The sequence below is a fragment of the Bufo gargarizans genome, chromosome 9, assembly GCF_014858855.1.
Source record: "Bufo gargarizans isolate SCDJY-AF-19 chromosome 9, ASM1485885v1, whole genome shotgun sequence".
Taxonomy (NCBI): domain Eukaryota; kingdom Metazoa; phylum Chordata; class Amphibia; order Anura; family Bufonidae; genus Bufo; species Bufo gargarizans.
The window spans coordinates 194,203,306-194,228,323 of record NC_058088.1 but is presented as its reverse complement, the minus strand read 5'-3'; the positions used below and the strand labels follow the sequence as shown (position 1 = coordinate 194,228,323).

The window sequence follows — 25,018 nt, the reverse complement described above, 5'->3', positions numbered from 1 at the left end:
TTACAGCCAGACACGGAGGCTTCGTATTGCTATCTCCTTCTTTACTTCCACCAATAGCAGCAAAGGAAAAATTAACATAATCAAAACAACCAAGGCCCCTCCCCTGACAGATCCTATAATAAGCAGTGTCCTCCTCATATCTTCCTCTTTCTTTGCTGCTCCACCAAAGATAAGTTGTCTATATTTATTCGGTTATGTGATTTTAGATTGAAAGCAATTTAGGTTTTGCATGGTATTTTGAGACTTGCCGAGTATATATATATTTTGTGCTGATCTGTTACAGGGTTCTCCCCTTTTCCCTTCATTTGTGGGAATTTTGCGCTGTATTGCTGCATCCTCTGTGCACCTATTGCGGTCTTCTGCTGGGGTTCGTTTCCCCCCTCCCTCTCTTTCCCCTCGGCCTTATCATCGACGCTGTTTCCCAGTCCTCTTACTGGTGGGGTTGCGTTTTGTCCCCCCTCCTCTCCCCCTACCTTGACGCCGCTCCGCTTTCTCCCTGCTGGCCTCCGACGGCATAGTTTTCAGCGGCGCTTCCCTTGGCTTCCCGCGGCTCCGAGATCTCGCGAGATCTCGGCGGCCATCTTGGGGAGCTCCCGCCCGTCCTCTCGCGGGATTTCGGAGCGCTCGTCAGTTGCCTCACTGCTCCTCACATCTCCGGATCGGCTCCTACCTCACTGCGGCGCTTGGGGTGATTAACCCCTGCTTAGGTTAGTTCCTTCGGCCACAGGTTAGACACTATTAGTCTGGGTACAGTAGGGAATCCCATCGATTATTCTGAGAATATTACCAACAATATAATCGAGATCATGTCCTCAGACCGATCCCCCTCTGGGCCTAATCCCCCCCCACCATCGGGGGACCCCGGTTTGCCAGCCATGAGCACACAGGCCCTGGAGCTACAACGCTCAGTGTCTAGTGCCATTATAGAGGCCATGGGCTCCATGTCCTCAATGATCTCTCAGACCATTTCTCAGGCCTTATCTGCCCATGCTCCGGGCCCCTCTAATTTAATGCCTGCACCCACTATCCCGCAGCCTGCCATTGAACCTCCTGCCCAGGAGAATTTGATTGGTGTGATCCAAGCCACCCAGGATAGCGCGCTTAGATCGCGCAAAAGAGCCTTACCGCGCCAGGCAGAAAGGGCGCGAACGTGGAAAAGTGCTAGAGCACAAACTTATGAGATAGATTCTGAGAACGAATCTGACATGGAGGCTTATGCGGAGGCAGATGACCACTCTGATGGAGAGTTGGAAACGGAACAGGAGTTTCCAGGTACCTCAGGCCCTAGGCCTTCCACATCTGGGTCCGTGGGCGCATCCACCTCTGCTCCTAACACGGCTTCTAGCCTGGTGGATCCCTCTGGCAACCCACTATTTGACCCTGATGCCCTCCACCACCCTAGGTCGGCGGAGTGGATGCCTGTAGCTCATGTGAGCGACTACCTGGAGCATTGGGTGCGCCGTCCTCTTAGCAAAGAGGCGCGCAGTAAGCTCCGTGCGGAATGCCCCAGGCCATTAATCCCTAACAAGGTCTGCGAAACGCCAGCTGTGGATCAAAAGATGACGCAGTTTTTGGCCAAAACCGGCTGGAATCCCCGTAAGGGGCTTAGATTCCGCTATAAGAGTTGTCAGGACAAGCTCCTCGACATTTTTGGCCCCCTAGCCAAAATTTTTGAGATGGCCGAATCGGCCAAGGTGGACGGCTCTCCGGTTGACCCGGAGGAGCTTACTGGCTGGATTCAAAGAGCCATTTGCATTGCGGGCAGCACTAACTCCTCCCTGTCCATTGAAAGGCGTAAAGCCATCCTTTTTAAAATCGACCCAAAATTGGCCAACTTGGCACTCACTGAGACAGGGAAGGAGTCTCAGGGTCAACTGTTCGGGGATTCCTTCATTAAGGACCTCAGCAGGTACGTTGGAGCATTTACAGCTTTGGACAAGGCCCAGTCATTCCATGAGAAGGGTATTTCAGGGACGGGTCTCCACTAGGGCCGGCAGTGGTAGGGGCCGTCTGTCCGGCCGCTCCAGTTATCAAGCCCGCAGCTCGGGCAGAGGCTCCTTCAACCAGAGGCCTCCTTTCCAGGACCAAAGGAATCCCCCCTCATTCTTCCCGGCCAGAGGCGGCCAATGGCGTTCCAGGTCGGTCAGAGGGAATCCGAGCTACAGAAAATCTTTCGGTAAGTCTTTCCCCAGTGGGGACTTCTTCCACCCCTCGCGTAGGGGGCAGACTCCGTCTATGTTCCCACGTTTGGTCCAAAATCACATCAGACCCATGGGTGCTGACCACTGTGCAGGGGTTCCACATAGAACTTACGGGTTCCCCAGATTTCGTCCTTTCTTCCCCGCCCCTGGCGCTACCGGACAGGGAGCTAGTGGACATAGAACTTTTTTCCCTCTTGCACAAGGGTGCGATAGAAAGGGCCCCTCCTACCCGATGGGGCGTTCTCAGCCACATTTTTCTAGTTCAGAAAAAAGGGGGTCAATTCCGTCCGGTCATAAATCTCCGGGCGCTGAACTCTGTGGTGCGCTACCGCCACTTCAAGATGGAGGGGATTCACCTCCTTCGGGACTTGCTGATTCCAGGGGACTGGATGGTGAAGCTGGATCTCAAAGATGCCTATCTGACGGTTCCGGTGGCCTCCTCCTCCAGGGACCTTCTTCGCTTCCTGTGGAAGGGCGAAGTGTGGCGCTTCACTTGCCTTCCGTTCGGCCTTTCCTCGGCTCCTTGGTGCTTCACCAAGTTACTGCGCCCAGTCATGGCCTGGCTGCGGAGTCGGGGGGTGCGTCTTGTCATATACTTGGACGACATCCTCATTATGCACCAGGATCGGCAGTCTCTGCTACAACACCTCCAGTGGACCTCGGATCTGCTGACGAGTCTGGGTTTTCTACTCAATCTCGAGAAATCCTGTCTCACGCCGTCTCGGCGTATGGAGTTTCTGGGCTTCACGGTGGACTCTGTCGCGGAATCCCTCAGTCTTCCTGCGGAGAAGTTGCGGACTATACGCAAGGAGTTGAGACATGCTCTCTCGACTCCCTCCCTATCCCTACGCCATCTGGCTCGCATCATCGGGCTATTAGCCTCCTCTATCCAAGCAGTCTTTCCCGCTCCACTCCATTATCGGGCTTTACAGCGTCTGAAGATCGCCCACCTCCGTGCCGGGGCCTCATTTGCAGACGCGGTGATTCTGGATCAGGAAGCTCAGGAGGAACTCCGTTGGTGGTTGAGCAACTTGGAAGCCTGGAATGGCAGAGCAATTTTCGGATTCCAACCGGAATTCACGGTGGAATCGGACGCGAGTCTCCAGGGCTGGGGGGCCCACTGCGAGGGTATCTCCACTGGCGGTCGATGGTCGGAGTCCGAGACCCGTTTTCACATCAACGCTCTGGAACTTCTAGCGGGTTCATTTGCCATCAGGAGTTTCACCAAGGGCATTGCTCAGGCATGCATCCGTCTACGCATGGACAACGTGTCGGCGGTCCGATACGTCAATCATCTAGGCGGCACTCAATCGGCCACCTTGGCCCGACTGGCGAAGGATTTCTGGTCCTACTGTCTGTCCAGGGACATCATGGTTCAAGCGGAGTACCTTCCGGGTCTCCACAACTACCGAGCGGATTGGAGCTCCCGATGCTTCACGGACGGCAGCGACTGGAGGTTGAATCTGGAGATCTTCTCCATGATCTCAGACATCTGGGGTCCTTGTTCCATAGACCTCTTCGCGTCCCGTCTCAACACTCACCTGCCCAGGTTCTTCAGCTGGCGTCCGGATCCGGAGGCAGAGGCGGTGGATGCGTTTCTCCAGGACTGGTCTGCAGCCCTACATTACGCATTTCCGCCGTTCGCCATGATTCCGAGGATGCTGCTACAGACTCGTCGTCAGGCGGCGGAATTGGTGGTGGTGATTCCCTTCTGGGGGTCTCAAGCCTGGTACCCGATTATCCTGGAACTCCTGGTGGATGTGCCTCTCCTACTCCCGACGCGGACGGATCTCCTCCAGGACCCGCTGGGTGCCCCACATCCTCTCCTGGTCGAGGGCTCCCTTCAACTTCTGGCGTGCCGAATCTCAGGACTCCAGGCGAGGTCGAGGGAGTTTCGGAGGCAACTAGACGCCTCCTGGACAACGCTTGGGCTCCCGGCACCCGAAAATCTTACCGGGCAGCTTGGGGATCTTGGGTTGGCTGGTGCATGGAACGGGACCTGGATCCCGTTTCGGCGTCTGTGACCCATTTATTGCAATTCCTGACGTCTCTTTTTGAAGCAGGGAAAGCTTATCGGACCATCAATTTGTTCCGTTCCGCGATTTCCTCGACTCATCAGGGTTTTGATGGCGTTCCTGCTGGTCAACACCCTTTGGTGTCTCGGCTTTTACGTGGCTCGCGTTTGGCTCGGCCTCCTCGGCCGCGTTTCACCGCTACGTGGGATGTCTCCCTGGTCCTGTCTTTTCTCTCTTCCTGGCCCGACAACGCGTCTCTTTCCCTCCGTCAGCTGTCGGCCAAATTGCTGACTCTTTTTTGCCTGATTTCCTGTAAGAGGGTCTCAGATGTTAGGGCTCTGGATCATGATGCCAGGTCCTTTACGCCCGAGGGTGTTACTTTTAACATCACACGGCGTACCAAGACCAATATTCGGTCGGTGTCCTATCCCAGTTTTCCGTCTTCTCCGGCGCTCTGTCCTGTAGTTTGCCTGCGGGAATATGAGTTGCGCACTCGGTCTCACCGTTCTGCGGACAATCCGCAGCTTTTCCTCTCTATTCGCCATCCCTTTGGCCCGGTGACCAGTCCCACTTTGGCGCGATGGATGAAGTGGGTCATGTCTCTTTCCGGGATTGATACGACGATCTTTACCGCTCACTCGGCCAGGGGCGCGGCTGCTACTGCCCTGGCAGTTTCGGGGGCTCGTTTGGAGGACATTCTGCGTCTGGCTGACTGGTCTAGGGCCACGACGTTCACAGAATTTTATTTCCGTCCTCCAACTCACGTGTTTTCAGCTATTATTGAGCAGCTTTGAACTTGCAATACGAAGCCTCCGTGTCTTGCTGTAAAACTAAATGATTTTCCTATTTCATGACGTAAAGTCATAGTTTTATTAAAGACACGGAGGCGAGTATTGCCCGCCCTAGATTTCTCTTGCCCCCCCCGGTTGTTATATTATTATTATGGTTATTGACTGTTTGACTGTCTTTTATTGTTATTTATGACGTTTTGCCGTTCAGTTTTGTTATGGTTGTTTCAGCGACCTTTTTGATGTGCGACCGTTATAGGGTCGTGATTGCGCATTTTGTACCCATGTGCTTACACTGGCTATATTATTTGTTCTGTTTCAGGTTGAGAGCTCCTTGGCGGATGGCGTTCCGTGTTGTTCCAGGTTTCCTGAGATGTTAGCCATGTTGGCTTGAGTTCTTCAGTTGGAGGGACCAGAAGGGTCGGTGTCGGTTCCAGTTCCGGTTCGGTTCGTTTTCGGTTATGGTTGGCGGTTGGTGTCGTGGATTCAAAGAAAGAGGAAGATATGAGGAGGACACTGCTTATTATAGGATCTGTCAGGGGAGGGTCCTTGGTTGTTTTGATTATGTTAATTTTTCCTTTGCTGCTATTGGTGGAAGTAAAGAAGGAGAAAGCAATAGGAGCCTCCGTGTCTTTAATAAAACTATGACTTTACGTCATGAAATAGGAAAATCATTTAGTTACATCCTGTATTATACTCCAGAGCTGCACTCACTATTCTGCTGGTGCAGTCACCGGGTACATACATTACTTATCCTGAACTGATCCTTAGTTACATCCTGTATTATACTCCAGAGCTGCACTCACTATTCTGCTGGTGCAATCACTGTGTACATACATTACTTATCCTGTACTGATCCTGAGTTACATCCTGTATTATACTCCAGAGCTGCACTCACTATTCTGCTGGTGCAGTCACTGTGTACATACATTACTTATCCTGTACTGATCCTGAGTTACATCCTGTATTATACTCCAGAGCTGCACTCACTATTCTGCTGGTGCAGTCACTGTGTACATACATTACTTATCCTGAACTGATCCTTAGTTACATCCTGTATTATACCCCAGAGCTGCACTCGCTATTCTGCTGGTGCAGTCACTGTGCACACACATTACTTATCCTGTACTGATCCTGAGTTACATCCTGTATTATACTCCAGAGCTGCACTCACTATTCTGCTGGAGCAGTCACTGTGTACATACATTACTTATCCTGTACTGACCCTGAGTTACATCCTGTATTATACCCCAGAGCTGCACTCGCTATTCTGCTGGAGCAGTCACTGTGTACATACATTACTTATCCTGTACTGATCCTGGGTTACATCCTGTATTATACTCCAGAGCTGCACTCACTATTCTGCTGGTGCAGTCACTGTGTACATACATTACTTATCCTGTACTGATCCTGAGTTACATCTTGCATTATACTCCAGAGCTGCACTCACTATTCTGCTGGTGCAGTCACTGTGTACATACATTACTTATCCTGGACTGATCCTCAGTTACATCCTGTATTATACTCCAGAGCTGCACTCACTATTCTGCTGGTGCAGTCACTGTGTACATACATTACTTATCCTGTACTGATCCTGAGTTACATCCTGTATTATACTCCAGAGCTGCACTCACTATTCTGCTGTGGAGTACACTGAATACAGATGTCTTTCAAAAAAATAGTTGTGACAAACCCTTGTGGACTCTGTAATATTGCTTGACACCCAGCTTTCCTCTGAACATAATTTTTATTGTTTTCAGAAGAAAAAGAACAGGTAAGTGTCACATACAGAGCCCAAAATGTATGTTTTGTCTGCAGCATTAAGAATCATTATAAATCTTCTAATATACTCTGTATGGTGTCATCATTTTTAACATAATAATTAACAGAGCAGGTTATATAAACATTACTATAAGTAACATTGGGAGAATAGAGGAAAGGAAATGGATATAAAGGAGTAAGGGGGGGGGAGGGGGGGGAGTGACAAGGAGTGTTAAGTACATCTGAGCTTTACCTATCTGTTAGGACTGTGTTAAATTTGGAGTGAAGCCAACAATCCCATGCAAGTTTAAACTTGGCTCGTTTATTGGATATGGAAGCATTGAACATCTCACATAGACAGTTGTTATTAACAGCATTTATAATTTCCGCTAGTGGAGGGGGGTTTGGATTCTTCCAAAAGTAGGCAATTTTCATTCTAGTGGCCACAATTACATGAGTAACAACTACTCTAATAGTATGAGGAAATAAGTCTAAATCCACGGAGAGTAAGGCCTGAGCTATAGATAGTGAGATTGGGATATTACATATTTGAGTAAGGATACGATTAATTGAGTTCCAGACCGGTTTGATGTCTCCGCATTCCCACCATATGTGTTCCATGTCAGCTTCAGCTGCAGAACATCTCCAGCAGACATGGGATGATAGAGGGTACATCTTGGATAATCTGTAGGGTGTATAGTACCATCTATAAAGCATTTTCCTGGAGTTTTCAAGATGGTTAATACACTTAGAAGAAGCCCGTATAATAGAGAATGCAGTTTCCCATTGTTCTGAGGAAATCTTCAAGCTTAATTTTGATTCCCATTTATTTAGTAAAGGGGTCAGTGGTGAGTCCGATCTCTCCGCCATAAGGTGATAGCTGAGAGATAGGGCCTTGAGGGTACTTAGAGGGTTTCGTAAGATTCCCATTATTTTACAAGTGTCAGAGGAAGTGGGGAGGGTTACCCCAGACAAAAAATGTCTGATTTGTAAATACTTATAAAAATCTCTATGGGGAACCTTAAATTTTCCTGCCAGGTCTGTAAAGGAGTTTAAAGTCTTATTGGTGTAGAGTTGACTTAGGTTCTTAATCCCTAGGTCGGTCCAATTAGAGATCCTTAAGTGTGGGATACATCTCTCCAATGTCCCCAAGGGGATGTCTGTAAATGAGACATTGATAAGTTTTAGTTTTGTCGTCAATAGGATCCAGAGTTCAAAAGCGGCCTGAATTGTGGGACATAAATTTGGGATGCGAATGTTTCCCAATAGGGAGTTGGAGAAGAAAAATAATTGGGGGTTTTTAACACCCATGATATAGTTTTCGATTGTGACCCAGTGCTTGTTAGTCTGGTTTAACCAAGTGTATCTCAGTTGTTCTAAAATACACGCCCTATAGTACTTGATTATAGAGGGGCATCCCAGTCCTCCTTTGGCAATGGGTAGATACATTACATCTGCCTGAATCCTTGGTTTTTTATCTTGCCATACAAATTTAAGAAGTAGTGTTTGGATTTCTTTTAAGTTTTTTATGGGAATAGAGATTGGGAGGTTGCGGAATAGGTATAGTATTTGTGGGATGATGAACATTTTTAGGGCCGCTATTCTTCCCATCCAAGAAATTTCACAATTTTTCATTTTGTTTAGGTCCAATTTGATTTTTTCTTTTAGGATGTTATAGTTTACTGTTAGGAGATCAGAGAGTGATGGGGTTAGTTTAATTCCGAGGTAAGTGATATGTTCAGAATTCCATTTAAAGGGGAATTTAGATTTCAGCGAATTAAGGTCCGAAGCCTCTAGCCCTAGATTGAGGACTTGAGATTTAGCTACGTTCAAGCTATAGTATGAAATATAGCTAAAGGATTTTAATATTTGCATGACAATAGGCAGGGATGTTGTTGGATTGGTTAGTGCCAGTATTATGTCGTCTGCAAATAAACCAATTTTGTGGTTTGTTTCTCCAATTTTTATACCTGTTATTTGTGTATGGGTCCTGATACTTTCTGCTAGGGGTTCAATAGCAAGTGCGAAAATGATGGGAGATAGGGGGCACCCCTGCCTTGTTCCGTTGTTAATCCAGAACTGATTAGACAGCATTCCATTTATAAGGACATTAGCGGATGGTTTGGAGTATAATGCACTTATTGCTTTGTTAATTTGCCCATGTATGCCAAACTTAGCTAGGACTGCTCTCAAATACCCCCAATGCACTCGGTCAAATGCCTTCTCCGCATCTAGAGACAGAAGCAGAGAAGGCATCCGATTTGCCCTGGAAAAATAGATGAGGTCAATTATACGTCTGGTGCCATCTAGGGTCTGTCTTGACTTGACAAAACCCACTTGATCATGGTGAATAAGATGGGGAATAAGTAACGATAATCTATTGGCTAGTAGTTTTGAGTAAAGTTTGAGGTCGGCGTTCAAAAGGGATATCGGACGGAAATTTTCTGGGACATCGGGAGATTTCCCTGGTTTGGGTATAGCTACAATAGTAGCTTGGAGCATTTCTTGAGGTATATTTCCGGTGGACAATATATGGGTAAATGTGTTTAAAAGGAAAGGAGATAAAATATTTCCAAAGGTTTTAAAATATTCATTGGATAGTCCATCCGGGCCTGTGGATTTATTACTTTTGGATGATTTTATAACGTGCAGTATTTCATTGATATCTATTGGTTTGTTGATCTGTTCTAGTTGTACTGGGGAGAGTTTGGGCAATGAAATATCCGCTAGGAATTTATCGATTAAATCCGGAGTTGGTTGCGGAGTTAGTTTGTGGTCTTTAAGATTGTATAGATTACAGTAGTAGTTGGCAAAAGTGTTAGCTATTCCTTGAGGGTTAATTACCTTTTCCTTATTGGAATTATATACATATGGTAGTTTTTTCCTATTTAATTGGGATTTGACTTTGTAGGCTAGTACTTTACTTGCTCTGTTTCCTTGCGCATAAAATTTCGCTTTTGACCGTCTCAAATTGTGTTCAAATGTATTTTGGTAGAGTTGGTAAAGTTCGAATCTTAGGTCTCTGAGTTGGTTACTAATAGTTTGGGAAGGATTTGCTTTGTTTAAAGTTTCTAACCGTATTATCTCTGCGCATAAATGTTCTGTACGTATGCGTTTTTGCTTTTTTATATAAGATGAAATACGAATGAGATGACCTCTTATGAAGGCTTTATGGGCGCACCATATTGTGGTGGGCTGGACGTCTGAAGTAGAGTTATGTTTAAAATATTCCAGGAGTGCTTCTGTAATTTGTGATTGAGTAGAAGGTAGGGATATTTGGTAGTTATTGATACGCCAAGGAATAAAAGAGCGATGGTTGAAACGTTCTGAAATTTGACAAGATATTGGGGCATGGTCGGACCATGTTATGGATCCTATATTAGAGGATGTGACATTTTGAAGAGTCCATTTGTCCACTAGTATCAAATCAATTCTTGAATATTGTTTGTGAGGATGAGAGTAAAAAGTATAGTCACGTTCTGATGCGTGTAGGACTCTCCATGTATCATATAAATCCTCAGATAGCAAGTATTGTGCAAATTGTGAGGGAGATTGAGAGGTGACATGGTTAGATTTATCAATTATTGGTGAAGGAGGTAAATTAAAATCCCCGCATACAACCAGTGATCCTTGTTTAATGGCTAAGGCAGACGTTAAAACTTCTTTTATAAATGTGAGTTGGTTTGTGTTTGGTGCATATAGGGAGACTAGTGTATATAGAGCATTATTAATGTTACACACTAAAATAACATATCTCCCCTCACTGTCACTGATACTTTGAATTAGTTGAAAAGAGAGGGAGTCCTTTATAGCAATGACTACTCCTCTTTTCTTGTTCACAGCCGGTGAAACAAATAGGTTAGTGAATTTCTTATGTTTAAGCCTATATGTATCAGACTCATTCAGGTGGGTTTCTTGAACACAGATCACATCACTTTTGAGAGAAAGTACTTCTTTCCAAAGTAATGATCTTTTAATTGGACTATTTAGTCCGTTAACATTGAGTGAAGAGATTTTTATGACCATCTCCAGTAATGAAAAGTTGCAGGTTAGATAAAGCTGTAAATTGTAGAATATGCTGTAGAGCAAGAGCGCGCAGTCTTAATGAGACACCGCAGATGCTCCTCAGCATAAATCACATAGAGATACAGGAAGAACAATTTCACTTGTCACTTAAGTGGTAATAGTGGTGTGAGGGAGTAAGGGAAGTAAGAAATAGAGGGGAGGATGGATAGGAGGGGTTAGATAAAGTAAAACCAAATTAAGTCACTTTATCTAAAACAAGTAGAAACAACAAAGTCCGGTTCAAAGAGAACCAACTGGATACCAAAATTTATCCAGGTAATTTGGGGGTGGTGTTAGAAAAGCAGGTGAGTTATCTCCGTAGAGAACCTGCGGCACAAAATGTAAAACATTTATAGCAGTCTAGTGACCCTGCACAGTAGAAAGGATATGTCCTTCTGGAGGGTAGGAGTGCTCTTTTCTTGCAGGAAGAAGTTTCAGGTCCACTCTTTGATCAGGGTAGGGGGTCTTTTCTTCTGCGGTGAGATGGTGTCTTCGTCCACCGTAGCTAGGGACCATTTCTGGAGAAGCTTCATCGAGTCGCTTGGAGACGTGATTACGTGTGTTGTCCCATTCTTGAAGATTAGGAGTTTCACTGGGTATCCCCATTTGTAAGGGATGTTGTGGTCTCTGAGGATTTTAGTGGCGGTTGAGAATTCTCTGCGTCTGTTTAAGGTGACTGCAGAGAGGTCGGAGAATATTGATATATTTTTGAAACGATCCGGGAGATCTTGTTTTGAGTTCGCCGTCTTGAGGATTAATTCTTTGAAGTGATAAAAGTGCAGTCTGGCGATGATGTCTCTGGGAGCGGCGTTAGGGGCGCTTTTAGGTTTTGGGATCCTATGCGCCCTGTCAATTAGTAGATCTTTCTGTTCCGCTTCTGGCATTAGGGCCACAAAGAAATCTGTGAGGAAGTCCTTGATTTTGTCAGGTTCGACGGTTTCTGGGATTCCTCTAAATCTTAGGTTGTTGCGTCTTGAACGGTCCTCAAGGTCCGCTAGTTTAAGTTTTAGGGCAGAAATTTCATCATCTGCGTCGTTGTGGGCGTCCACTAGCTGGTTGTGGGCGTTGGTGAATTCTTCCATCTTTTGTTCAATATGGGAAGTTCTTTCTCCGATCTGGCTTATATCTTTTTGTAATGCTGAAAATGCAGAGGAAATGTCCTTCTGTATAGACTGCCTTAGGTCACCTAATAAGGACCTTAATGTGGCCTCAGTAACAGGAACAGAGTGACCATCAGTAGTAGTGAGGGAAGATGGTGATTTACATTCACTTGGGTGCTGATACATATTCTGACCAGTAGATGGAGCTGCTGAGCTTTGTAAAGTATGCCTATAACTAGCAGGCAGTGAATCAAGCTGCAGCTTACGAGGTGAGGAGTTAACAGGAGATGAGGAGGGTGAGTTGCTTCGTTGGCTAACATTACTTGCGCTTCGTGGGCTGACATTACTAGCGCTTCTAGTGCGCCTTGCTGGTGTCTCAGTGGAGTAACTTGCCTCCGGCGCTTCATGGTGCAGGGAGCGGGCGCCATCTTGGATTCCTCCTGCGGCCCTGAATGCCGTGATTTTGCTCGGCGGGCCTTCATTTTTCTTGCTGCGGCCCATATTGTCGGGTGCTGGGTGGGTTGGCAATACCCTCTGTTAAATTACAGTGTGTGGGGGTACACTGTACTGCGCTGTGAGCCGCTTCTTATGCCACAGGTCACGGAGCTAGCGCGGTAAGCGTCCGCTCAGCTCCACATCCGGACACGCCCCCCCCGACACCCAGCTTTCCATACACAACAAATAAATGAGGTGAGTATATGTACATTTAGAGGACACTGCAGCTACAAAATATCTCCACTCCATTTATTGCACAGTTAGGGGATTCTATTGCCCCCTGTTATCAGCCATTTCAGAGGAGAGGATGACTGTAGGACAGGAGAATACAGTCTATTGCCCCCTGTTATCAGCCATTTCAGGGGAGAGGATGACTGTAGGACAGGAGAATACAGTCTATTGCCCCCTGTTATCAGCCATTTCAGGGGAGAGGATGACTGTAGGACAGGAGAATACAGTCTATTGCCCCCTGTTATCAGCCATTTCAGGGGGGAGGATGACTGTAGGACAGGAGAATACAGTCTATTGCCCCCTGTTATCAGTCATTTCAGGGGAGAGGATGACTGTAGGACAGGAGAATACAGTCTATTGCCCCCTGTTATCAGCCATTTCAGGTGGGGGGATGACTGTAGGACAGGAGAATACAGTCTATTGCTCCCTGTTATCAGCCATTTCAGGGGAGAGGATGACTGTAGGACAGGAGAATACAGTCTATTGCCCCCTGTTATCAGCCATTTCAGGGGAGAGGATGACTGTAGGACAGGAGAATACAGTCTATTGCTCCCTGTTATCAGCCATTTCAGGGGAGAGGATGACTGTAGGACAGGAGAATACAGTCTATTGCCCCCTGTTATCAGCCATTTCAGGGGAGAGGATGACTGTAGGACAGGAGAATACAGTCTATTGCCCCCTGTTATCAGCCATTTCAGGGGAGAGGATGACTGTAGGACAGGAGAATACAGTCTATTGCCCCCTGTTATCAGTCATTTCAGGGGAGAGGATGACTGTAGGACAGGAGAATACAGTCTATTGCCCCCTGTTATCAGCCATTTCAGGTGGGGGGATGACTGTAGGACAGGAGAATACAGTCTATTGCTCCCTGTTATCAGCCATTTCAGGGGAGAGGATGACTGTAGGACAGGAGAATACAGTCTATTGCCCCCTGTTATCAGCCATTTCAGGGGAGAGGATGACTGTAGGACAGGAGAATACAGTCTATTGCCCCCTGTTATCAGCCATTTCAGGGGAGAGGATGACTGTAGGACAGGAGAATACAGTCTATTGCCCCCTGTTATCAGCCATTTCAGGGGAGAGGATGACTGTAGGACAGGAGAATACAGTCTATTGCCCCCTGTTATCAGCCATTTCAGGGGGGAGGATGACTGTAGGACAGGAGAATACAGTCTATTGCCCCCTGTTATCAGTCATTTCAGGGGAGAGGATGACTGTAGGACAGGAGAATACAGTCTATTGCCCCCTGTTATCAGCCATTTCAGGTGGGGGGATGACTGTAGGACAGGAGAATACAGTCTATTGCTCCCTGTTATCAGCCATTTCAGGGGAGAGGATGACTGTAGGACAGGAGAATACAGTCTATTGCCCCCTGTTATCAGCCATTTCAGGGGAGAGGATGACTGTAGGACAGGAGAATACAGTCTATTGCTCCCTGTTATCAGCCATTTCAGGGGAGAGGATGACTGTAGGACAGGAGAATACAGTCTATTGCCCCCTGTTATCAGCCATTTCAGGGGAGAGGATGACTGTAGGACAGGAGAATACAGTCTATTGCCCCCTGTTATCAGCCATTTCAGGGGAGAGGATGACTGTAGGACAGGAGAATACAGTCTATTGCCCCCTGTTATCAGTCATTTCAGGGGAGAGGATGACTGTAGGACAGGAGAATACAGTCTATTGCCCCCTGTTATCAGCCATTTCAGGTGGGGGGATGACTGTAGGACAGGAGAATACAGTCTATTGCTCCCTGTTATCAGCCATTTCAGGGGAGAGGATGACTGTAGGACAGGAGAATACAGTCTATTGCCCCCTGTTATCAGCCATTTCAGGGGAGAGGATGACTGTAGGACAGGAGAATACAGTCTATTGCCCCCTGTTATCAGCCATTTCAGGGGAGAGGACGACTGTAGGACAGGGGAATACAGTCTATTGCTCCCTGTTATCAGCCATTTCAGGGGAGAGGATGACTGTAGGACAGGAGAATACAGTCTATTGCTCCCTGTTATCAGCCATTGTAGACTACAGGATCTGTGAGTACAATCTGGTTATGGTCCTAGAGGTGACAGGTTATAACGCTGCTGCAGGGTTTAGGTTGTCAGCCCTTTAGCCAGGTGTAGATGTGATGATCCTGCATACAGGGTATGTGGGAGCCAGCAGTCCGATCCCCGCACCTCCCATATAATCAGGACTGTCCCTGAGGGAATCCTCGGCTGCAGCAGAACTGGCTCCATAAAAGGCGCTGCAGCTCGTTACTGGCAGCGGGACAGCTCCACACTCAGCCGGACGGACTAGTGGATGGGGGGGGGGTAGTAGCACGTGTTCGCACTGCCTGGAGGGGGTGTAACACATCAGGGCAGTCACCAACATCAGTCAGTAGGGAGGCTGAAGGCTAGAGACCTTCTACTACACCTATTCAAATCTTCACCTATTTGCTGTCAGTGAATGAAAACCCATCCTGACCTCATCCAATCAGACTCAGAATTCTGCAGTTGGAGTCCATGTCAGATTAGGGTCATATTGGAATCTACACTGACACACAGGTCAGGAAGGGTTTTCAGAGTGAATTTTATAAATCAAATTAAGTTTAACTTTCATTCCATCACCATTTTCAACAATTCTGCTTGCTGTCAGTGAATAGGAACAATATTGCATACATCCAGTGGCTGAAAAAACATTAACTTCCCACAGCTGAGGGTTACAATTGCATTCAGTCTAGACAGCCCTCTAAGCACATCAAGCAGCACAGCTCTCTGTCCTGATCGTTTGTTACAATGTATCACTTTGGAGTCCACACAGCATTGTCTGAACTGAATACAATTGTTGCAAACCTACAGTACTGGATAAGGATGGGCATCAGTCTTGGGATGTTCACATTCACTGACAGCAAGCAGAGATATTGAAAATGATAAGTAATTATAGCATTTACTTCATGGGGGGGGGGGGGGGGGGGGGGAGAGAGAAACACGACGTTCCTGGAGGAGCTGGGGCTCCATAAACTGATTAGAATGGATTGCGCAGCCTGCAGTGAATGGAGCAGAGCTGGTTGTGTGGTGACCACAGAGACTATCCTCATGTAATTTACTCCTATCGTCCCTGACCATAATGACAACTGAGGACCCACAGGAAAACCTCTGCACTGCACTGAAAGTGTGGGCACTATATAATAGGAGATGTAGAACCATCTGCACCGCGGACCCTGTGCACACATTACATCACCCAGAGTGCACCACGACTGTGCACACACTACATCACCCAGAGTACACAACGCCTGTGCACACACTACATCACCCAGAGTACACAACGCCTGTGCACACACTACATCACCCAGAGTGCACCACGACTGTGCACACACTACATCACCCAGAGTGCACCACGACTGTGCACACACTACATCACCCAGAGTGCACCGCGCCTGTGCACACACTACATCACCCAGAGTACACAACGCCTGTGCACACACTACATCACCCAGAGTGCACCACGACTGTGCACACACTACATCACCCAGAGTGCACCACGCCTGTGCACACACTACATCACCCAGAGTGCACCGCGCCTGTGCACACACTACATCACCCAGAGTACACAACGCCTGTGCACACACTACATCACCCAGAGTGCACCACGACTGTGCACACACTACATCACCCAGAGTGCACCACGACTGTGCACACACTACATCACCCAGAGTGCACCACGACTGTGCACACACTACATCACCCAGAGTGCACCACGACTGTGCACCACGACATCACCCAGAGTTCACCACGACTGTGCACACACTACATCACCCAGAGTGCACTGCGACTGTGCACACACTACATCACCCAGAGTGCACCACGACTGTGCACACACTACATCACCCAGAGTGCACCACTACATCACCCAGAGTACACCACGACTGTGCACACACTACATCACCCAGAGTGCACCACGACTGTGCACACACTACATCACCCAGAGTGCACCACGCCTGTGCACACACTACATCACCCAGAGTACACAGCGCCTGTGCACACACTACATCACCCAGAGTACACAGCGCCTGTGCACACACTACATCACCCAGAGTGCACCACGCCTGTGCACACACTACATCACCCAGAGTACACAGCGCCTGTGCACACACTACATCACCCAGAGTACACAGCGCCTGTGCATACACTACATCACCCAGAGTACACCACGCCTGTGTGCATATTACATCACCCAGAGTACACCACGCCTGTGTGCATATTACATCACCCAGAGTACACAGCACCTGTGCACACACTACATCACCCAGAGTACACAGCGCCTGTGCGCACATTACATCACCCAGAATACACAGCGCCTGTACACACACTACATCACCCAGAGTACACAACGCCTGTGCACACACTACATCACCCAGAATACACCGCGCCTGTACACACACTACATCACCCAGAATACACTGCGCCTGTGCACACACTACATCACCCAGAGTACACCGCGCCTGTGCACACACTACATCACCCAGAGTACACAGCGCCTGTGCACACACTACATCACCCAGAGTACACAGCGCCTGTGCACACACTACATCACCCAGAGTACACCGCTCCTGTGCACACACACTACACCAGAGTACACCGCGACTGTGCACACAGTACACCAGAGTACACCGCGACTGTGCACACAGTACATCACCCAGAATACACAGCGCCTGTGCACACACTACACCACCCAGAGTACACCGCGCCTGTGCACACACTACACCACCCAGACAGAGCCCTGTTCAGACACTGAACCAGCAGCAGTGAGATCATGCAGTCTGAAAACCGCCCAAAGAACAGTGCATATAGCTTTAGATGTGACTGGAGTATTACAGATTGTGCAGCAATAGAATTATCAGTGCAGCTCTGGATGTGAGCGGAGATCACTCAGAGTACACCTCTCCTGTGCACACACACTACACCAGAGTACACCGCGACTGTGCACACACACTACACCAGAGTACACCGCGACTGTGCACACAGTACACCAGAGTACACCGCGACTGTGCACACAGTACACCAGAGTACACCGCGACTGTGCACACAGTACACCAGAGTACACCGCGACTGTGCACACAGTACATCACCCAGAGTACACCACGCCTGTGTGCATATTACATCACCCAGAGTACACAGCACCTGTGCACACACTACATCACCCAGAGTACACAACGCCTGTGCGCACATTACATCACCCAGAATACACAGCGCCTGTACACACACTACATCACCCAGAGTACACAACGCCTGTGCACCACTACATCACCCAGAGTACACCACGACTGTGCACACACTACATCACCCAGAGTACACCGCGCCTGTACACACACTACATCACCCAGAGTACACAACGCCTGTGCACACACTACATCACCCAGAGTACACAACGCCTGTGCACACACTATATCACCCAGAATACACCGCGCCTGTACACACACTACATCACCCAGAGTACACCGCGCCTGTGCAAACACTACATCACCCAGAGTACACCGCGCCTGTGCACACACTACATCACCCAGAGTACACAGCGCCTGTGCACACACTACATCACCCAGAGTACACCGCGCCTGTGCGCACATTACATCACCCAGAATACACAGCGCCTGTACACACACTACATCACCCAGAGTACACAACGCCTGTGCACCACTACATCACCCAGAGTACACCACGACTGTGCACACACTACATCACCCAGAGTACACCGCGCCTGTACACACACTACATCACCCAGAGTACACCGCGCCTGTACACACACTACATCACCCAGAGTACACCGCGCCTGTGCACACACTACACCACCCAGACAGAGCCCTGTTCAGACACTGAACCAGCAGCAGTGAGATCATGCAGTCTGAAAACCGCCCAAAGAACAGTGCATGTAGCTTTAGATGTGACTGGAGTATTACAGATTGTGCAGCAATAGAATTATCAGTGCAGCTCTGGATGTGAGCGGAGATCATCCTCTGCTGTGAGTACTGCTCGGGGACACCTGGCCGCCGCACTGCATGCTCTATTACATTTAATAATCTTTATTTTACACCTCCAGCAATGTCACAGTGCAGGGACAGGACGCGCCTTAGTCCTGCAGGATTGACAGACCGGATCAGAACCTGATAATCTAGAATTGTGACAGTCTGTTATTACAATACGGGGGGAGGTCTGGAAAGAGACGATACAGGGAGATTATGGAGCAGCAATGGCCGCGAGGAGTCACCTGCGAAAACAATAGAAGATAATGACGACTGGGAGCAAAACGCGTCAAGTGCAACTCAAAACGGCCTGAGGATCCAGCAAGGACAATGGGGGAGGGGGAACATATCCACTGTCTCCCTGGTTCTGCTGTATCAGGCGTACACAGGTAAGTGCCATGTTACCATGTACACCAGACATCACAAAACAAGAGCAGGAAGTGCAGTGGCCAAAACATGGGGTCAGATTAGAGGCTACAACTGTGAGAATGACTCCTATGGCTGATAACAGGGGACAATAGACTGTATTCTCCTGTCCTACAGTCATCCTACCCCCTGAAATGGCTGATAACAGGGGGCAATAGACTGTATTCTCCTGTCCTACAGTCATCCTCTCCCCTGAAATGGCTGATAACAGGGGGCAATAGACTGTATTCTCCTGTCCTATAGTCATTCTCTCCCCTGAAATGGCTGATAACAGGGGCAATAGACTGTATTCTCCTGTCCTACAGTCATCCTCTCCCCTAAAATGGCTGATAACAGGGGGCAATAGACTGTATTCTCCTGTCCTATAGTCATTCTCTCCCCTGAAATGGCTGATAACAGGGGCAATAGACTGTATTCTCCTGTCCTACAGTCATCCTCTCCCCTGAAATGGCTGATAACAGGGGGCAATAGACTGTATTCTCCTGTCCTACAGTCATCCTCTCCCCTGAAATGGCTGATAACAGGGAGCAATAGACTGTATTCTCCTGTCCTACAGTCATCCTCTCCCCTGAAATGGGTGATAACAGGGGGCAATAGACTGTATTCTCCTGTCCTACAGTCATCCTCTCCCCTGAAATGGGTGATAACAGGGGGCAATAGACTGTATTCTCCTGTCCTACAGTCATCCTCTCCCCTGAAATGGCTGATAACAGGAGGCAATAGACTGTATTCTCCTGTCCTACAGTCATCCTCTCCTCTGAAATGGCTGATAACAGGGGGCAATAGACTGTATTCTCCTGTCCTACAGTCATCCTCTCCCCTGAAATGGCTGATAACAGGGGCAATAGACTGTATTCTCCTGTCCTACAGTCATCCTCTCCCCTGAAATGGCTGATAACAGGGGGCAATAGACTGTATTCTCCTGTCCTACAGTCATCCTCTCCCCTGAAATGGCTGATAACAGGGAGCAATAGACTGTATTCTCCTGTGCTACAGTCATCCTCTCCTCTGACATGGCTGATAACAAGGGGCAATAGACTGTATTCTCCTGTCCTACAGTCATCCTCTCCCCTGAAATGGCTGATAACAGGGGGCAATAGACTGTATTCTCCTGTCCTACAGTCATCCTCTCCCCTGAAATGGCTGATAACAGGGAGCAATAGACTGTATTCTCCTGTCCTACAGTCATCCTCATCCCTGAAATGGCTGATAACAGGAGCAATAGACTGTATTCTCCTGTCCTACAGTCATCCTACCCCCTGAAATGGCTGATAACAGGGAGCAATAGACTGTATTCTCCTGTCCTACAGTCATCCTCTCCCCTGAAATGGCTGATAACAGGAGGCAATAGACTGTATTCTCCTGTCCTACAGTCATCCTCTCCCCTGAAATGGCTGATAACAGGGGGCAATAGACTGTATTCTCCTGTCCTACAGTCATCCTCTCCCCTGAAATGGCTGATAACAGGAGGCAATAGACTGTATTCTCCTGTCCTACAGTCATCCTCTCCCCTGAAATGGCTGATAACAGGGGGCAATGACTAAATGCACAGGGCACAGTTGTGATTGGATATAGCACGACTCCCCCATTACGAATGATAACCCCCATCATTCTTCAAGAAGTCACAGAACACTCTAGTAAAACTTGTCGCTGCTCTTCTTGGTCTATAATTACTCAGCGTGGCCCCCGCTTCTATTTCAGACTCGGGGCCCGGGCTCTGTTTCCAGCCACCGTATCAGGTTACGGTGACCCTTCTGCCCATCATCACTTCCCACGGACACTCCGAGCCAATGCCAGCTACGCTTCTAATCACACCGGGCCAGAAATAACGTCTGCCCACCATCCTATCTAGATGTGTTCATTCAGGGCCTCGTGGTTGATGAATAGAATGTCAGAATGACAGTGTAGACTGTCCTCTATCAGCCAGTATTGTGGGGGCTGACAGGACTGTTACATGGAGGAGCCAGAAGGGCACTGGAACGAAGGATTTGCAGAGAAGTTGGCGCAATATGGAGTCTGATTTATAACTGTAGACGGGCAGACTTCATCTGGAGGAATCCAGAGATACCTTATCCATGTCACTCAAATCTTTTATTTATCAATTAATCAATCATAATATACCAATATATATATATTATAAAACATAAAAAATAAAAAATTAAAGGGAGTCTGTCGCCAGCATTTCACTTTTTTAACCCTTCCCACAGCTCCTAGCATGCTTACAGTTAATAAAAACGTTACCTCTGGCATCAATCCCGGACTTATAGAACCATCAAAAACGATCTTTATGATATGCAAATGATGGCTCGCAAGTGCCCAGGGGCGGCGTTACTCTCTTAGGTGCCCTGCTTGCTCAGCCTTTTCATTGCGTCCCTCCGCCCGCCCATCCTTTCCCTCTGACCGCCTTTCTACTAACTTGTTATTCTGCCGATATCCCGCGCCTGCGCACTCATTCCTTTGGCCGGCGCATGCGCACTACACGATGCCCATTCCTTGTACGGCATCACAGTAACTATTGCGCATGCGCCGGCTAACGACGCGAAAACACAACAAAGAAGGCGGTTCATCGGCGCATGCGCATTAATTACTGTGATGCCGTACAAGGAATGGGCATCGTAGTGCGCATGCGCCGGCCAAAGGAATGAGTGCGCAGGCGCGGGATATCGGCAGAATAACAAGTTAGTAGAAAGGCGGTCAGAGGGAAAGGATGGGCGGGCGGAGGGACGCAATGAAAAGGCTGAGCAAGCAGGGCACCTAAGAGAGTAACGCCGCCCCTGGGCACTTGCGAGCCCTCATTTGCATATCATAAAGATCGTTTTTGATGGTTCTATAAGTCCGGGATTGATGCCAGAGGTAACGTTTTTATTAACTGTAAGCATGCTAGGAGCTGTGGGAAGGGTTAAAAAAGTGAAATGCTGGTGACAGACTCCCTTTAAAAGTAGAAGCGACTCGAGTATTTGTGTTCTTGTGATGGGCGGATTTCTCATCAATTGTTACCCGTATACATGTATCAGCCTAGTGTCGGTATATATGGCTCCGATGCGTCAGCTCCTGATTAAGCAGTTCTCATAGTTGGTTTGTAACCTATTGAGGAATATAATACATTGAGATGGTACATTATAATATTACAGTACAGGTCCCCCATCTCTATACATCTCTACACACAAAACCATAAGAAAGATAGGGGACCTGTACTGTAATATTATAATGTACCATCTCTACGTATTATATTCCTCAATAGTTTCCTCTATAAATAGGAACCATTATAGAAAAGGAAGACCTGTATTATGAGAGATAGGAGTACAATGCTATTATATTACACATCCACTGCCTCCATTAGATACATTGTTGAATTTCATTAAGGAACACTATTATAAATATTGCAGAGTTACAGTATATAGTACTTACTGTATCCAGTTTTATTTTTTACTATTGTTTACACGTGTTCTTTTATGCTACTATATTTTTATTATATTCCATTATTATATCCTCCATATACATTTTGTCTATAATGGAAAAAAAAATTCTATAATGTAATATATTAGAAAGAATAAATAAGTAAGGTATTTATAAAAAAAATAAAAATAAACGCATATCTGGAGAAAAAACGCATCGCGTTTTTTGGAAGTAAAATTGAATGAAGACCATCAAGATAAACCATTGAGGCCGGGACCAGGACTGGAGAAAGACTATTCTTTGAAATGACAAAGTGGAAATGCAGTGAGGGTTTTGGTGGGAACTGGAAGAGTGGGTATAAAAGTGGGAAGGGTCCCAATGTATTCGTGGCCACTGATGAAGGAGTCTATAGAAACTATATGGTACAAAAGATACACGGAACCCAGAACCCACTGGATCCAAGGACAAAACTAGATCCCCTTTTTTTGAAGCGCCAAATATGAGAGAACTATCCTGGGAACCCAGTATATCCCAATACACATGCCGATCGAGATTCCACTAACACGTGGAACGCTGATTCTCGCCGCGGCTTACGCAAAGGCTGTTTGCTCACGGCAGCAGCCACTTCTGAGGGGATCTTCATTTCACCGCCAATCACCTTACCACGTAAAACTCCGAGGTCCGGCGGCTTCCACGCAGGCGGATTACCTACATCGGTGAATGACGGCTGCCACCTTTGAGGGGATTGCCACCGCGCCCCTGCATTGCGTATATCTGACGGTAACGCTACCTGTTTGAGCACCTCCATACTGCCTACCATCATATGGAGGTTTGAAAAACTGACAGCCCACTGATCGGCTAAGGGCTCATGCACACGACCGTTGTTGTTTTGCAGTCTGTTTTTCACGGATCCGTTGTTCTGTATCTGAGTTTTTTTTTTCTCTCCGATTAAAGTCCTCTTCCATTCCGTTATTGCACAAAACATATCCGTATGGTTTCCGTATTTTATCAGTTATTTGCAGATCGGAAACAGAAACAGTAACTTATCACCAAACACATGAGCAATATGGGCTGGGCGTAGCATTTCAAAAGTGTGTGTTCCGTATTTTTTGTGGACACATTGACTTGAATGGGGCCTCGGACTGTGATTTGCGGACAATAATAGGACATGCGCTACTTTGTTGCGGAGCGGCCATGCGGACAAACGGAAACTGAATGCACACGGAGTAACTTCCGTATTTTCTACAGCCCCGTTGAAGTGCATGGTTCTGCATACGGTCCGCCCAAAAAAAACGGAGCGGAAAGAAAATATGTTTGTGTGCATGAGGCCTAACAGCGAGTGTCACTATCGCAATATGATATTATAAACAGGTCGACACAAACTGTTACAAACCAACTATGAGAACTGCTTAATCAGGAGCTGACGCATCGGAGCCATATATACCGACACTAGGGCGATACATGAATACGGGTAACAATTGATGAGAAATCCGCGAGTCGCTTCTACTTATGTCCTTCCGTTATTCCCTTCAACAACTTGACACAGAGGGAAGAGGAGAAATCGGTAGCCTCTCTCTGTATAACACAATTCATATAATTTACACAATAACTTATTTTTTATATATTATCTGTGCATTTTTTTCTTCTTTTTTATATATTTTATATTATTTTATATACATGATTAATTAATAAATGACAGATTTGAGTGACATGGATAAGGTGTCTCTGGATCCGTTCCCGTCTACGGTGATGATATTATATGGGTGAATCGCGGCCAGAGCACCGTGTACATAGCGGAGAAGGCAGGTGAAATCTCATGGTACATGGAGTCTGAGCTCTGACATCTCCGAGGCGGAGTTGCTCTTTAAGCGTGTGCATCTTTCATCTCTCACGATCCATTTCCTGTAGCTGCTGGTTACAGCCACTTCCTATAGAGCACTTCCTATGGTGAGGGGGGTCGGCGTTAATGTCGTCTGGACATGGACACCAAGCGCCCCCGCTGTACCCGCCTGCACCTGCCACCATTACCGTTCTATTGGAGAACTGCACGGATAACAATTCCCTAACATAAAGTCACCACTGCAGGGATGAGAAGTGACAACCGTCGGCAGTCAGGCCTGTCTGTGGTTGTCACTTCTCGCCCCTCCCCCGGTATAACAGGAGATGCTGGAGGTAAATATTAGCTCAACAATTGTCTCTATTTACCGAGCATTATGAGAGCGGGACAATCGCTGTAATAACATTGGGAAGGCCGGACTATCACACCCAGCATTCCTCAGAACCACCCAGCACAATGGATCGCAGGGCAAGTCTGCAGAGAACACACAGAGGTCAACGCGCGGACACTTATGGTTGGATCAGGGGAGTTCGGAAACCCACCATCCACTGAGGCCGACAACCAGGTTGTCAGAGCCCCGCCCCCAACACATACATCACACTAAGTGCAGTTTAAAGGGCCAGTGTACTCAAAATATTCCTCTGCTGCTCCCATTACAAGGGGGATTAAGATTCTGTATTTGACTTTGTTTGAATCTTTGCTTGCAAT

General features: G+C 47.5%; 2 protein-coding genes across 2 annotated transcripts in view; one reads left to right on the top strand and one right to left on the bottom strand.

The window, feature by feature from the left end:
* The window catches only part of FNBP1 (formin binding protein 1), a 108,148-nt gene that overhangs the window by 38,488 nt on the left and 44,642 nt on the right, over window positions 1–25,018 (bottom strand). The window lies entirely within an intron of this gene.
* LOC122919942 lies at window positions 1,968–5,123 on the top strand. Its single transcript, XM_044269189.1, has 2 exons — window positions 1,968–2,690; window positions 2,749–5,123. The coding sequence occupies exons 1-2, from the start codon at window positions 2,236–2,238 to the stop codon at window positions 4,223–4,225; spliced, it is 1,932 nt and encodes a 643-aa protein (XP_044125124.1). The 5' UTR covers window positions 1,968–2,235; the 3' UTR covers window positions 4,226–5,123.

Excerpts from the sequence above, each read along its gene's own strand:
- LOC122919942 (XM_044269189.1), top strand. The coding sequence starts at position 2,236 with ATGTTCCCACGTTTGGTCCAAAATCACATCAGACCCATGGGTGCTGAC. Across the intron at positions 2,691-2,748 it reads GAAGGGCGAAGTGTGGCGCT|CCCAGTCATGGCCTGGCTGC; the intron begins TCACTTGCCTTC and ends CAAGTTACTGCG.